The 16340-nt window shown below is 44.9% G+C and overlaps 1 protein-coding gene and 1 long non-coding RNA gene across 2 annotated transcripts; one reads left to right on the forward strand and one right to left on the reverse strand.

Moving 5' to 3' along the window:
* Positions 1–389: 389 nt before the first annotated feature.
* LOC119647695 (uncharacterized transmembrane protein DDB_G0289901-like) lies at positions 390–3034 on the forward strand. The gene is made up of 2 exons (XM_038048778.1): positions 390–501; positions 573–3034. The coding sequence occupies exons 1-2, from the start codon at positions 499–501 to the stop codon at positions 2796–2798; spliced, it is 2229 nt and encodes a 742-aa protein (XP_037904706.1). The 5' UTR covers positions 390–498; the 3' UTR covers positions 2799–3034.
* A 354-nt stretch (positions 3035–3388) lies between these two features.
* On the reverse strand, positions 3389–9816 carry LOC119647698. The gene is made up of 3 exons (XR_005248920.1): positions 9525–9816; positions 3648–3813; positions 3389–3530 (listed from the first exon to the last, which is right to left on the reverse strand). It is a non-coding gene; the product is annotated as an uncharacterized LOC119647698 (long non-coding RNA).
* Positions 9817–16340: the final 6524 nt, after the last annotated feature.

Consider the following 16340-nt stretch of genomic DNA (forward strand, 5'->3'; position numbering starts at 1 on the left):
CATAAACTGATTCTACTTTGATTCGAAGTGCATTTAAGTGATCCAGTTTGGGATCCTCCTCGTCTTTTGGCAGCAATATTGCATCTAATAATAGTTTTTATTAACGAATCTGCGTGACTTCTTGGAGTTTTCGCGACAAAACTGGATTTCGTGGTTTGCTGTTAGCCCCGGCCCCTGTTAGCCGTTTAACCGGCCTTGTTGTAGGCTTTTGGATTTTCCATGACTTTGTTGTCGTATTTTCACCAAAGCATGAATTTTTGTTTAGAAAAATTATAATTTTAAGAATTATTTCGGCGATGATTATATAACCTTGCTGGTATCTATTACACTATTATATTCGCCATCGAAGGTGTCTTCGAAATTTAAATTAATACTTTTGTGGTTTCAACCGGTTTTTAAAATACAGGGAAAAAATTCAGTATAAATATCTGGCGGAGGCAAGTTTGTGTAACATTCAGGATTTGCTTTATTGAAAGACGGTTCTAGACGCGGTCAAAAATGGTAAAGTGAGAAGTTATCTAACCGAGGAATATGTGATTTATCTTTTTGTTTTGATATTGTCTCGTTTGTAGAAGTGGGCATTGATCGCTTTTGCTGTGCTCGCAATCGCCTCAGCCGAGGAGGCGTCGTCAATTAAAAGTGAGAGTGCACCTCAACAAAACCAGGAACAAAGTGATGCAGCTGTTAAATCGAATAGCATCGCGGGAGTCGAGGGCTCACAGAATTTCGGAGGAGCTGATGCCCAAAGTTTCGGTGGATTCGGTGATATAAATTATGGTGCCATTAGCGGTGGATTTGAAAATGCTGATTTCGGAGCGGTCAAATCATCTGAAGGTGGTGCTGCATCTGCTTCAAGTTCTGGAGCTGGTGAATCAGGATCAAGTGAAAAGGTTGAACAAAGTGCTTCCAAATCGGAAAGTGCCAGCGGTGCCGCCCAAGGAAGTCAAGCCGAAGGTAGATCAAACTTTGCCTTCGCTAATGGAATTGCTCCAAGCGGATTTGATGCAAGCTACTTCAGCGCCGGATTGAACAATGCCGATTTTGGTGGTTTGAGTTCATTTGGAGGTTCCTTCGGAGGTAACTTTGGTGGTCTCGCCAAATCTGCTGAAGGTGCTGTTGCCGCTGCAGGTGCTGCTGCATCGAAATCAGCTGAAGAGATCAAATCAGCTGGTGCTACTGTTGCATCAAAAACCGGAAGCATTGCTACAGGATTAAGTGCTCCAATTTTCAAAGCTAGCAACATTTTCTCAACTGCTCCCAGCTTCAGCAGCGGATTATTCGGCTCAAGTTTGCCTTATTCCGGACTTAGTAGCCTTAGTAGCCTTCCATCATACAATTCTTTTGGCTCATTTGGATCATTCGGTAGCCCAGTTTTGTCATCTACTGCTTTCCCAGCCGTGAGTTCCTACCTGTCAGCTTCAGCTGTTCCAAGCATTGCTCCATCAGTTTCCAGTTTTGCTCCAGCCATTTCTACTATTGCTCCAGCCGTTTCTACTGTTGCTCCAGCTGTAACCACCGCTGCTCCAGATACCAAAACCGTAACAAACGCTCCAGCCATAAATGTTGCTACTGAAGCCGTGACAGTTTCCACTCCAGAAGTGACTGTTCCTACAGCCGTAGGAAAAGCCACTGTTGATACAGCTGTTGCTAAGACTGGTCTTCCTGCCTTGGCTCCATTCTCAACCTCATTCGGTTCTTTCCCTACACTCGCTCCAAGTTACAGCACTGGCTTCGGCTCATCCTTATTAAACCCTGCTTTCTCCTATCCTTCATTCAACCCAATTTACTCCTCAACCCTCTCACCAATCGGATCACACTTTGGATCTACCATCAGTCCTCCACTTTCTGGAATAAGCATCGGTGGAATCCCATCCCAAATTTCCATCGGCGGTTTTAACCCTGCCCTTCCAGCCCAACCTATTTCCGGAGGAGCTATTAATCCCCCACAGTCTGTGCAAGTGTCCCCCGATGCTATTTCTGTGTCAGCTCCAGATGCTGCTGCATCAGTCCCCACTCCAACAGGAGAACCTGCAGTTGAAGCTAATTCTGCTAAAGTTGAAGACAACGAGAAAGTAGTTGAAATCGCTGCTTCCTCTAAAGGAAAAGTAGCCGAAGAATCTGAAGCTACCGTTTCTGTAAAATCTTCTGCTGGCAAACCATCTGTTGAAATTGCACCATCAGGTGAACCAGCCCTCAGGACTCCAATTGCATCAACTCTCGCCACTCCAACCTTCAACTCAATCTTTTCCACTTCATTTCCATCAGTTGCCCCATCAATTTCTTCCCTCTCAGTCGCCAGTCCTTTGGTTCGCTCCTTCTACAATGGTGGTTCACTTTCCTCAGCTTCACTCAACTCTGGAGTAGAAAGTGGATTCAACAGTGGATTCAGGACCGGATACAACTCTGGACTTAACGCTGGTTTTGCTAGAGGTTTCAATAGTGGACTTAGGGGCGGATTTAACAGCGATGTTAGCAGTGGTATCAGTAGCGGAATTAGCTCTGGACTTGACAGTGGTCTTAGCAGCGGACTTAGCACTGGACTTAGCAGTGGACTCACCACTGGAGTTGGCAGTGATTTAAGTACCGGATTTGGCACTGAACTCAGCAGCGGACTTAGGTCCGGAATCAGCAGCGAACTTAGTTCTGGACTTAGCACTGGATTTAGCACTGGACTTAGCACTGGACTTAGCAGTGGGCTCAGTACTAGTGGGTTGAACGTCAATGATGGTTACGGACTTAGCTCCGTCGATAGTTTGAGCAGCAGTAGCTTCAACTCTCTTAAGAAGCGCTCATCCTAAATGTTCTAGTCGATCTAATTTTGACGCATTCGTTATTGGAATGTAATTCGATAGTATTTTTTTTGAATTTTTATAGTATGAAACGTAAAAGGTAATATTTTTTTGTGCGACTTTATCACACAAACCGATTTGAACTCAATTCAAAAATGACAATAATGTATCAAATTCTGACCTACTATGTATTCCATACTTGACTTGGATTTATCCGTTACCAAGGAAACAGAATATTTTGAAAATTTTAGGTTGTTTTCTTTTGGCTTATGTCATCCAATTGTCTCGAACTGGCAGCTGAAATGCCAACCAAACCGAACCAAACCTGGAAAATAATGAATTATTCTTTATCTTTATTGAAACTTACTCAAAATGTTAATCTCAAAGGATAGAGTTTGTACGATTTACCAAAGGAGACTGTCTAGGGATCTTCATTTCTTCCGATTTTATAATCAATTGCTTAGCAGTTTTGGCCATGAGATAACAAGCAAATGTAAGTATCTTATATTGGAAAAACACGAAATATTATGGAAAATCTTTTGAAAGTTTATGATAATGTCATTATTTATTCTGTTATGAGTCGAACTATTGTTAGCTTGGTATCAACAACGCGACATATACCCACAGCAAACTTGAAAGCAAATATCAGTAAACTGGGGTAAAAATATCTGAACTCGATCTTGTTTTGAATATCCATATACGGTGAGCTTTAAAAGTGAAAGTTCACACTTGCTCACTTATCTGAAACATAAAAGATACAAAAACTTGATAGAACAAACTTGTTCTGTGACATTTGAAGAAGGCTTGAAACAGGTTACTAATTAGAATATTATGATGTAATAGCACAAGGAAACAAACGGTTAGACTTTTCTCCTATCTTGTTTCCATTGACGCCCGTCGTTTTAGTTGCTTGACTGTCAAAGTATTCTTGGATTAGATAATAAAGATATTATTCAATTTATGGCCGCTTAAAAGCTCTCGCATAGATAGCCCAGTGAGCACGGGGTCAAGGAAGTATGATAGTCTGGAAAGTATAAGGTAAATACACTTTTTAAGATGATGAGTGAATTTTATGACAAGAAAAAGATAAGATTTAATGATCACATTAAATAAAATTAAGATATTTCCATAAAAACTTCGCCCAAAATGCTATTGCTTAACTCTAGATTGTGAAATATTGAAATCTGATGTACCTTCTTGCTAATGTCTCAGATCTCCAAGAAAAGTATTGGTCTCTCAGAAGGAAGAGAAGGATGACATTTAGCAATTAGAGCGCTGCCAATGGAATATCCCTATTAGGTAAGGGCATAAGATTCATGTGATGAAAGGATATTAAAGATCTTAAGGCAGACTAATCAAAGGCAACTTCCAGCTATTCACAAATAACAAGCATAGACTAGACTTGCTGTTTCGTCCAGGGCGAAGGCAACTCATCAAACACTACCTCACCTCTACCCTGGGAACAGCGTGACTGAAGTGGCTACAAGATGGCATTTGCTTTCTTAAATAAATTCAAAAACACGACGACATGTGTTGAAATTATATTCAGGAAATTCAGGCCTGAAGCCGACCGAGGCTAAACTAACTTTTGTTTAGGAATTGAGGGAGTCTTAAGTGACGGCGGACCGGACCAGTTGGGAAGTAACTTACTTCAACGGTTTTAGTCCACGGACCCCTCAGTCTGGGGCAAGCACCCAAAATGCAAATATCAGACTTGCGATTTCGTCCAGGCAGCGGTCAATTGATTTGAGGCTATGAAACTCTGGATAACTCTTCTCCTTTCGGATTCTTTCGTAAACATTTTTACTTACAGGTCAGAATTTAAAATTCCCTATTCGATAGCGTGAACTCTTGCAATTGTATCCTTCAGGTTAGACTTGGCAGTGGATGGACTAGCGCCAGACGTTGGTTCTGGTTTTGACATTGGCAATCGGCGAGCCACTCTGCCAACGACTCATTACCTACGATGTTCAAGTGCCTGGTACTCATATAAAGAACATTTTCAACAGGCTCCTCCACCCTCCTTCTTTCCACAGACATTTTTATGCTACCTACAAAATAGTATGAATTTCCGCCTGGAAATGGTCCTCATTTTCCGAGAGATCGGGTTGATTACATATTCGGGTTTTCAGTGCTCATTGGTCCCAATGGAGTTGTCGCCCCTCCTCAATGTGTGACCTATCCACTGCTTCGCTGTTTTGAGCTGTACATTAACATAGGAATTGTGCGATGACTTCAACTCCATCGTCTTCCGGCCAAGGGAGCATGCAGAATGTCACCGGCAATTAGAAGAAATACTATCCGTGACAAGATGCAACCTTGCCGAGCTCCCCTCTGGACTTCAGATTCCCTACCAATTTTAAATCTATGCAACAGATGACATTTCTTGTGAACAGATACAGCCCTGATAGTGGCTGCTAGTTTAAGGAGAATAGTTCTTCTCCCCCTATCCACGTTGTCGAAAGCATTCTTGAAATTGACTAAGTGAAATTGACAAGTGGAGCGGAAATCTGAACTTCGCTTCAAAAGGATCTGTAGAGTCTGCTCTTTGTCGACCAAACTTTCAAGGTATTCCTTGATGACTTATAAGGTCAACTTAAATAATATATTCATGAGAATTAATTATTAGTCCCAATTGTCATTCTCACATTTTTTTCGGAATCTGAACGAATGAATGGAAGTAGCATCTCCATGGAAGACTTCCATAGACAGAGCATCCAAACCGTCGACTTTACGATATGTAGGCGCATTGGTGACAAAAGTAATTTCGTTATTATTTGGAGAAGCAGTCCGTATCCGTATGTTAGGGTGCCTTTCCATATTATCCACAAGTGCTGGAACTTCACCAGATGTTTCTTGATCGGTATATTATGGCAAAATCGCTTCTTAGTCGCTAACCAGCGGAAATGGAATTGTTTTTGCCACGACGTGAACTAGAAAAACTTCTCGTTGGTTTTCATGGTAACAAAAGCCCCAGCACGTCTTGCACACATCCTCTCCTTTCATCCCTCTCCTTTCTCCCCTCCACTGCCAACAAGAAAGCCTCAGCTCTTTAAGTTCATCGGTGCAACTTCACGTTTCCACCGTGAGTCAGCTCTTCTAATGTCCTTTTGAGATGTGGTGCTAGGTTTTCACGTTCTACAACGTCGATAGCATGTGACTGCTATTCCACTTAATATCCACTTAATAATAGCGAACCTGTCCAGTTTGTGAGCTCTATCGTGCGATGTTTCCTTAAATACCAATGAGGCGCGGTTTTAGGGGTTTCTGCCTACCACGAAATTTTCCGGTCATTGTAATCGACGATACCTCTTTTTTGTTATCTGAGTTTTATTGGGAGTCGGAAAGAAAAGGGAGAATCAAAAAATTAACTAAAACGAGGTAGCTGTAATTTCAGATCTACGACCAGAAATTAATTAAGGAACTTGAAACATAATAACCACAATAATAATGAATTCCACCGGGGTAGGTCAGGAAAGTGGCATTACCACACTTGCTAATTAGGTATAAAATGCAAATTCGCTAAGTGAGGGGAAGGGGTTTGGTATGGACAATTAACGGTGGTCGTTTGCCATAATGGGTAACACAGAGTTGAAATTGATAATTGTTGAACGGTTTGACGTCTAAACGCCACAGGTAACATTGCGTCGCCTGCTGTAGCTTGTTGCAGTAATCTCTGGCCGCCACTTTAGCAGGTTCCTGTAGGTAGCGGATGAAGTGGGTTGAGGACATCAACCTATTTATCATCCGCTCTTTTTAGGGAATGAGAACAGTAGAAGCAGGTACAACTTCTTACCACCCCTTGTTGCCCGAAATATTCATCATGCTTTTCTCACAACACGCGCATGTAACTGTGCAGTCAGTTGCAGAACAGTAACACTCAGTGACGGAGTGGCGTCCGTCATCAAGAACCGTGTTCGACTTGAGGTCATCGCGAGAACTAGGGACCAAGAGTGGATGAGACAGAGACGACAGACACCACGGCGCACTACAGGAAACAGTTTCAGTACTCGCCGAAAAACTCTTCTCTACCGTCTGGCGGAAGTCTTCCTGAGGTTCGGGACGAACTCCAAGGCTGCATAGACCAGGTATTCTAAGGTTCTATGCGTCTTCAGCACTCCGAGAATTTTATCTCAAATCAATTATGAGACTGTGCTGATATATCCCTCCTGCCACTACAATCACTTGTGTATTGTGGTGCAATTGTAGCTGTTAGACACAATCAAAAGATACGCTTCCGGGTTATTGGCTTCAGTGACCGAAGAACTCCACTCTTTGAAAATTCATCTAGAACATCGATGTACGCCATTGTGGCAGAAGATTGCTAGACTGTCTTAAATCAGCACTGGAAACTTGAAAACCAGGCCATGGAATTTTCTGTCGTATGCAGTAGGTTGTGACGGTATGGCGAAATTCACTCCAGACGTGTTCAGAGTACACTGTATACGAAGAACCAGCGGAGTTTTTTCAGATCACTCAAAGAAATACCAACAGAGCCGCCAGACAGTGCAGTTTTCAACAACGGGACTAACGGAGTATTGGGGTAGAGCTTTGGGGATACGCGTCCAGCATGCTGAACATGTTGAGAAGATTACTAGCCAAGCCAATGTGGCGGAGCATCGGAGGCGTGAACCTGAGTAGCGTTATGTATTCGTCTCAATCGCTGCACCCAATGGCCGCGGAAAACAGCTGACAACCTGACATAGACTGGGGAACAAACGTCAAGGAGGCCTTTAACCGAAAACAGCTGAAGTCTCCACCGCCGTCCAGAGGAGGCCAGAGAACAGAAAAAAGTATAAGTGCATTATAACAAAATAAATTATTAAAGCTCAATGAAAGTCGTGATATTAAAAAAAGTGGGATATAACTATCCACTTTTGTTCTTGCACCGCCACACCACTATGGCATAAATTTTAGGGGTGTTATCAAAGAGCAGGTTTGACGAACCATAAACAGCTCGAAGAAATGCAAGGATCCTTGTCTAAATCGGGTGCGAAATTTCTGGTACGAAAAGTTCACTAGGACACACGCTCAGTTAGTACACAGCATGAATCAGGTCAGTAGTCGGCTCGAAAAATCTACACTGCGCGAAATACCTACATTGCCCCTTAAAGGACATATTTCAGGATCCCTCAGACACAAGACCGTTTACTTGCTTACCAACCCTCTAAAAGTTCATTACGACCCTTATTAATTGGAATGGTGAATGCACTCCTTGAGGCGAACAACATTTTGTTCGATCAGCAGAAAGATAACCGAGTTGGATCAAGGGATTGTAACCCGGAACAAGTCACTAGAGGCCAAAGAAATCTGTTTAGTGCTATATTGGTTACACTAAAGCTTTTGGTTGCATTCTATTCAACTGGCTAATCGATCTCTTACGAAATTCAAGGGTGCATCCCAACTAGTCAGTGCGTTCATTTCAAGGTACCAATGCCTCAGAACCGCATATGGAAAAGCATTTTCCTGGGGCTCCCTTTTATGTGGCGCTAAACCCCCTTTTATGGTTACTGATTGATATTAGTGGGTATGGTTTTGCTATAAAATTTGCCTTACGTGCTAATGGGATCTGACACACTTTATTCACTTAGATGACATCAAGTTGAACGTTGGTTTTGATGACCATTTGGTTGAGGAAATTCGAAGCCATCCCCGAAGATCATCACTAGTCGCATGTTGAACATAGCACCGGTGATTTCTACATTCAAACTGTGGCCGAGACAGAGTTCTTCAAGCACCTATGAATCTTTCAAAAACCCACGCTTGAATTGGTGACCTGAAGGATGTTCGGCTGCTGGAATTCGTGCGGTGTGTGAAACTGGTGCTGTTGGTGCCTTCAGGGAAGAGTAAAGTAAACGAACTGGACGTGATCATTATCCCTTCACTGCCGTGGACCAAGACTGTTGCAGAAAATTTTCAGCGATGCATATGGACTACTTTGCCCAAATTGCGACTGCATCCTGCCTCGTTACATTTTAGGCAGGAGCATGTTTGACGCCAAGCTGGCTTGCTCTGCGCAGATTTTTACAGCCAGGAGGAGTAAGTCCTTTTTATGCAGCTGTCTGTAAGGCAGACTGCGAGGTAACTCCACTTAATTTGAAGGATCAATCTACCAAACCTCTTAATGAGGAGAAGTCGAGCCAGGAGTGGATAGATGAAAGCAAGTCGAAAACAATACACGGTAAACAAGTAAATTTTCTCTGGGACGGTTGGTGGATTTTCATTTCTCAAATAAATGGCTGTGTGGTGAAAATCTATCTGATGAGACGGATGGATTTATGTACGCGTTATAAGGTGACGTTATTTGTAGAGAACAACCATTCCAGAATCGCAGGTTTGATGTTAGAAACGTTGAGTCATTTTATTTTTGTCTGGACTATCATGGCGCCGGTTCAATATATCGACTGTTTCCAAGCAGATTCATCAAAAAATTCCATACAAGCATGTTGCTATTTCTCATAATTGAAACGTTGAGAGAAGAAGGTGTGACCCACTGGCTCGAGAAATTTGGAAAGAAATTTGGAATCTCAAGAGAGCTTTTAAATTTCTCACGGCCTCTTTAGATGTCCTAGAACTCCCGCCCAGTCCGGTTCAAACCATGCATTCTTCAAAGGTGCTCGTTCTGGCGGGTAGATACGTAGATGTAATTGTTCAAGCCTAATTACTTGGTACATAGCCATAATTTTAGGTAGACCCTGCTCTGGCATTAAGCCTTAAAGAAATTTTATTTGTTACCTGCACGTCGACGATGGGCGCCTGATTCTCTCGCTGAAAAAACTTTCCCACAAGATTCTCCACGAAGAGGGATAGTGATCACTTAGCCACGGACTCGATGTCTATTTCTGGCTTAAAAATGTCTACAATTCTATGATTATCTTATTATCGTTCGAATTCAAAAAATAAATCTATTAGGAAAAAAGGAAATTCTGCAACTGTCTTTTCACTCGCTCTTCACAAGAAAATAAAGGAGTAACAATGATTTTCACGCCATGAAATCATCAATCGGTAACTGGGTCGAAAAACTGAAAACTTTCGTTAAACACCTTGAATCACCTTGAGAAGTAGTTAATTTAGTATATAATTTTGGAAAAGTGAATCCTTTCTGAATCATACTCAAACTGTTCCGGAAAATCATTAAATAAATATAGAACTTAAAAAAATTTCTGTGCAGGATTAAACCATTTGACAGATCGTAAAAAAATAGAAAAGTCAGTGCAATTGCGGCGAAGTCTATTTCCAAGAACAACAGGTCGGGAAACCGGAAGCTGGACGCTTCAAGTACGAAAGGTTTTGTGTATTTCTTAGTACGTAGCACGTAATATATCCATATATTATGTGAGAGTATCCACTTTCGGGTGATATTGACATTCATAGTCTTCAATTTTCAAAGAAGCAACAAATTTGAGGTATTATAACTTTGTTAGTAATAGGGCGATTTCCACCAAACTTGGTAAGATCATGCTCTATATTGTGTCCGGATAGCTGAGTGGTTAGAGCGCAAGGCTATCGTACGGAAGGTCGCGGTTCAAATCTCACTGGTGGCAGTGGAATTTGTATCGTGATTTGACGTCGGATACCAGTCGACTCAGCTGTGAATGAGTACCTGAGTCAAAATCAGGGTAATAATCTCGGGCGAGCGCAATGCTGACCACATTGCCTCCTAGTGTACCGTTACGGTCTTAAATGAAGTGCTCTAACACACTTCAAGGCCCTGATCCAAAATGGATTGTTGCGCCAACGATTATTATTTCCGAGTTATCACAATCTCGATTATTATTTCCGAGTTATCACAATCTCGGCAGATGCCGGATTTTACCTAATACTAGCACTAAGTGCCAAGCATTTAGGCTCGGACGATCCTACCTACTTAAAAACTAAAGGGGCACTGGTGGTGGTGGCCGGTGGTAGGTCAGTGGGAGAATCCGTCGAGCACTCCCCGCAACATCGAGCACGTATGCAGAATGGTGTACTTCTGCATGGTTTGAACCAGACTGTGCGAAAGTCCCAGGACATCAAGGGAAGCCGTGAGGGATTTAGGTACAATACCTGTAGCTGACAATATTATGGGAACTACAACCACCCGCTCGAGACGCCAAATTTCTTTGATTTCACGAGCCAATGGCTCATAGTTCACCTTCTTCTCCACGTATTTCCGTTCAATGTTGCTATTATGGGGGATAGCAACATCAATAATATACGCGGAGCGACCCGTCTTGTCAACTAGCAGTACGTCAGGCTTGTTGTGTGCGGTATGGCGATCAGTCAGAACTTGCCGGTCCCAATACATGCTGTAAGCAGAGCTATCAAGTACTGCTTGCGGCTCATATCGGTAAACCGGACATGTTCCCGTGATCAGCCCATGCTTATATGCAAGGTTTTGATGGATAACCTTACATACAGCATTATGCCTGGTGATGTATTGCACCGGTGCCATAACAGTACAGCCAGAAATGAGATGGTCCAACGTCTCTAACGCCGAACCACACATTCTGCACTGGTCGTTCTCCACCCGTTCTTTCATGATGAGCTTTTTATAAGCTCGGGTGGCGACCACGCCATCCTGAATGGCACACATGAACCCCTCCGTCTCAGCAAAGAGCTCCCCAGCACACAGCCACCTGTTCGACAGATGCAAATCGACAAATGGCTGCCAAAGACAATTCACGTGTTTACCGTGCATTGCCTTCGACTTCCATTCCTCGATCCGCTCCTGGTCCGACTTCACCCCACTCAGAGGATTGAAAGATCGATCCTTCAAGTTAAGTGGAGTCAGTCCACAGTCTGCATTGCAGACAGCCGCATGCAAGGGGCTCGCCTGCTCTTTACTGTAAAAATAAGCGCGCAGCGAGTCGACTTGGCGATGATGTTGTGCCGCCACGTCAACCACGCCCCTGCCTCCGATGTCACGAGGCAGGTTCATCCGCTCCACGGCAGACTTTGGGTGATGCATTCGGAATTTGGACATAGTTGTCCGTATCCGCCGCTGGACGTTTTCCAGGTCAGTCTTCGTCCACGGCAATATTCCGAATGCATAAGCCAGTGAAGGGATGGCGAATACATTCAACGCGCTTATTTTATTCTTCCCCGAGAGATGCGATTTCAGCACCAGCTTTACACGTCGCAGGAATTCGGACAGCAGAGCTTCCTTCAGATCACCAACTCGAGCATGGGTTCCTTGCAGAATTCCTAGGTACTTGTAGAAGTCTGTCTCGGTCATAGCTTCGATGTGGAGGTCACCAATGCTATGTCCGGCATGCGGCTCGTGATGACCTTTGCGAATGGCTTGGATTCGACATTTGTCTAATCCAAACTCCATCCGAATATCACGGCTGAACATGTCTATTATTCGCAACAGACTTCTAAGATGGTTGTCAGTACCAGCATACAGCTTGATGTCATCTAGGTACATCAAGTGTGTCAGTTCGCACTTAGCACGTAGGCCATATTTTATTGCAAAACCATGCCCTCTAGTATCATTCAGTAGCCATGAAAGGGGGTTCAGTGCCATACAAAACCAAAGAGGACTCAATGAATCCCCCTGGAAGATGCCCCTCCGAATACGGATGGGCTCTGAGGTATTAGCACCCTCAGATGTACGGACTGACAAGGTGGTATGCCACCCTTCCATGACTGTCGCCAAAAACTTTATTAGTTTCGGATCAATGCGATACAGATGTAGGATGTCGATTAGCCAGGTATGCGGAACGCTATCAAAAGCCTTGGCATAATCGATATAGCAACTGAAGAGGTTTCTTTGGCCTCTAGTTGCTTGTCCTACAACTACCGAGTCGATAATGAGTTGCTCTTTGCAACCCCTTGACCCAACTCGGCAGCCCTTCTGCTCCTCGGACAGAATGTTGTTGGTCTCGAGGTGCGCATTGATCCTTCCACTAATAATGGACGTGATGAATTTGTAGAGGGTTGGTAAGCAAGTGATCGGTCTTGTGTCTGCGGGGTCCTGCACCGTGTCCTTCTTAGGGATAAGCATTTTTCATGTTATCACAATCTCGGCAGATGCCGGATTTTACCTAATACTAGCACTAAGTGCCAAGCATTTAGGCTCGGACGATCCTACCTACTTAAAAACTAAAGGGGCACTGGTGGTGGTGGCCGGTGGTAGGTCAGTGGGAGAATCCGTCGAGTACTCCCCGCAACATCGAGCACGTATGCAGAATGGTGTACTTCTGCATGGTTTGAACCAGACTGTGCGAAAGTCCCAGGACATCAAGGGAAGCCGTGAGGGATTTAGGTACAATACCTGTAGCTGACAATATTATGGGAACTACAACCACCCGCTCGAGACGCCAAATTTCTTTGATTTCACGAGCCAATGGCTCATAGTTCACCTTCTTCTCCACGTATTTCCGTTCAATGTTGCTATTATGGGGGATAGCAACATCAATAATATACGCGGAGCGACCTGTCTTGTCAACTAACAGTACGTCAGGCTTGTTGTGTGCGGTATGGCGATCAGTCAGAACTTGCCGGTCCCAATACATGCTGTAAGCAGAACTATCAAGTACTGCTTGCGGCTCGTATCGGTAAACCGGACATGTCCCCGTGATCAGCCCATGCTTGTATGCAAGGTTTTGATGGATAACCTTACATACAGCATTATGCCTGGTGATGTACTGCACCGGTGCCATAACAGTACAGCCAGAAATGAGATGGTCCAACGTCTCTAACGCCGAACCACACATTCTGCACTGGTCGTTCTCCACCCGTTCTTTCATGATGAGCTTTTTATAAGCTCGGGTGGCGACCACGCCATCCTGAATGGCACACATGAACCCCTCCGTCTCAGCAAAGAGCTCCCCAGCACACAGCCATCTGTTCGACAGGTGCAAATCGACAAATGGCTGCCAAAGACAATTCACGTGCTTACCGTGCATTGCCTTCGACTTCCATTCCTCGATCCGCTCTTGGTCCGACTTCACCCCACTCAGAGGATTGAAAGATCGATCCTTCAAGTTAAGTGGAGTCAGTCCACAGTCTGCCTTACAGACAGCCGCATGCAAGGGACTCGCCTGCTCTTTGCTGTAAAAATAAGCGCGCAGCGAGTCGACTTGGCGATGATGTTGTGCCGCCACGTCAACCACTCCCCTACCTCCGATGTCACGAGGCAGGTTCATCCGCTCCACGGCAGACTTTGGGTGATGCATTCGGAATTTGGACATAGTTGTCCGTATCCGCCGCTGGACGTTTTCCAGGTCGGTCTTCGTCCACGGCAATATTCCGAATGCATAAGCCAGTGAAGGGATAGCGAATACATTCAACGCGCCTATTTTATTTTTCCCCGAGAGATGCGATTTCAGCACCAGCTTTACACGTCGCAGGAATTCGGACAGCAGAGCTTCCTTCAGATCACCAACTCGAGCATGGGTTCCTTGCAGAATTCCTAGGTACTTGTAGAAGTCTGTCTCGGTCATAGCTTCGATGTGGAGGTCACCAATGCTATGCCCGGCATGCGGCTCGTGATGACCTTTGCGGATGGCTTGGATTCGACATTTGTCTAATCCAAACTCCATCCGAATATCACGGCTGAACATGTCTATTATTCTCAACAGACTTCTAAGATGGTTGTCAGTACCAGCATACAGCTTGATGTCATCTAGGTACATCAAGTGTGTCAGTTCGCACTTAGCACGTAGGCCATATTTTATTGCAAAACCATGCCCTCTAGCATCATTCAGTAGCCATGAAAGGGGGTTCAGTGCCATACAAAACCAAAGAGGACTCAATGAATCCCCCTGGAAGATGCCCCTCCGTATACGGATGGGCTCTGAGGTATTAGCACCCTCAGATGTACGGACTGATAAGGTGGTATGCCACCCTTCCATGACTGTCGCCAAAAACTTTATTAGTTTCGGATCAATGCGATACAGATGTAGGATATCGATTAGCCAGGTATGCGGAACGCTATCAAAAGCCTTGGCATAATCGATATAGCAACTGAAGAGGTTTCTTTGGCCTCTAGTTGCTTGTCCTACAACTACCGAGTCGATAATGAGTTGCTCTTTGCAACCCCTTGACCCAACTCGGCAGCCCTTCTGCTCCTCGGACAGAATGTTGTTGGTCTCGAGGTGCGCATTGATCCTTCCACTAATAATGGACGTGATGAATTTGTAGAGGGTTGGTAAGCAAGTGATCGGTCTTGTGTCTGCGGGGTCCTGCACCGTGTCCTTCTTAGGGATAAGGTAGGTAATCCCCGCAGTGAGGAAAGGTGGAAATTCCTCCGGCCGACTCATGACCTCATTTATACTGCGTGCCAACCGACTGTGTACGCTGGTAAATTTCTTATACCAGAAATTCTGCACCCGATCCAGACCTGGGCCCCTCCAGTTCTTCGAGCTGTTTATGGCTCCTCGAACTTCCTCTTCGGTAACATCCGCGAAATTCATGCCAGGTGTATTGACATGGCGGGTGCCTTCGGCGGTGATCCACTCAGCATGCTCAGCATGCTGGGCAGGTAACCCCCAAAGTCCACCCCAATACTCTTTCGCTTCCGTCACCGAGAACTGTATTGTCTGGGCGCTCTGTTGGGATTCGTTGAGAGATCTGAAAAAGCTCCGCTGGTTCCTCGCGTATGTTGCATTCTGGACACGTCTGGAATAACTTTCGCCATACCGCCGTAACCGACTGCATATGACAGAAAGTTTCTGTTTTAGTGTGTCCAGAATTTCAACAACGGGTGTCTCACAGGGGATGGCATAGTTCCGGTAAACCCTCTGCACTTTGTTTCTCACCCGTCGGCTGGCATTGCCAGTGCTGATCTGAATCAGTCTAGCAATGTCCTGCCTTAGTGAGTCCCGCCGACGTTCCAGACGAATTTTCCATGGTGGATCTCTTTTGTCACTCAAACCAATAACACGAAAGCGAATCTTCTGACCGTGCAATCTGATAGCCGCAACTGCACCACAATACACAAGTGATTGTAGTTGCAGCAGCGACATATCAGCACACAGTCGAGATGCAATCTCATCATTGATTTGAGATAGAATTCCCGGAGTTGCTGGAGATGCATAGAGCCTGGGAATGCCTGGTCTATGCAAAGGATCCATATCCGAGAATTCTATACACGCTCTTTGGAATTCGTCCCGAACCTCAGCGGAAACCTCAGCTGGACGGTGGAGAAGAGTGCTTCGGCGAGTACTGAACCTGTTGCCAGCAGTGCGGCGTGGTGTTGTTGATGCCGCCGCCTCTGCCCCCATCGACTCTCGGTCACCAGTTTCCCCGATGACTTCAAGTCGAACACGTTCCCTGATGGTGGCCGGGATTGTGTCGCTGCGAGTAATAAAGCGGTACTGGTCTGCGACTCGCTGCACAGTCACGTGCGCGAATTGCGGGAAACGCTCGACGAATCTCTGGTGCAACAAGGGGCGGTAAGATGTTGTACCCGCCCCCGCCGTTATTTCGTAGTAGGAGCGGATGATGAAGAGGTTCATTTCTTCAGTCCATTTCATCCGCTTCCTACGCGAACCTGCTGAAGTGGTCGCCACAGGTTGTGGCGAAACAGCTGCAGCAGGCGGAGCTGTGCTCCTGGTCGTCGTG

Source organism: Hermetia illucens, chromosome 2, assembly GCF_905115235.1.
Source record: "Hermetia illucens chromosome 2, iHerIll2.2.curated.20191125, whole genome shotgun sequence".
Lineage (NCBI taxonomy): Eukaryota > Metazoa > Arthropoda > Insecta > Diptera > Stratiomyidae > Hermetia > Hermetia illucens.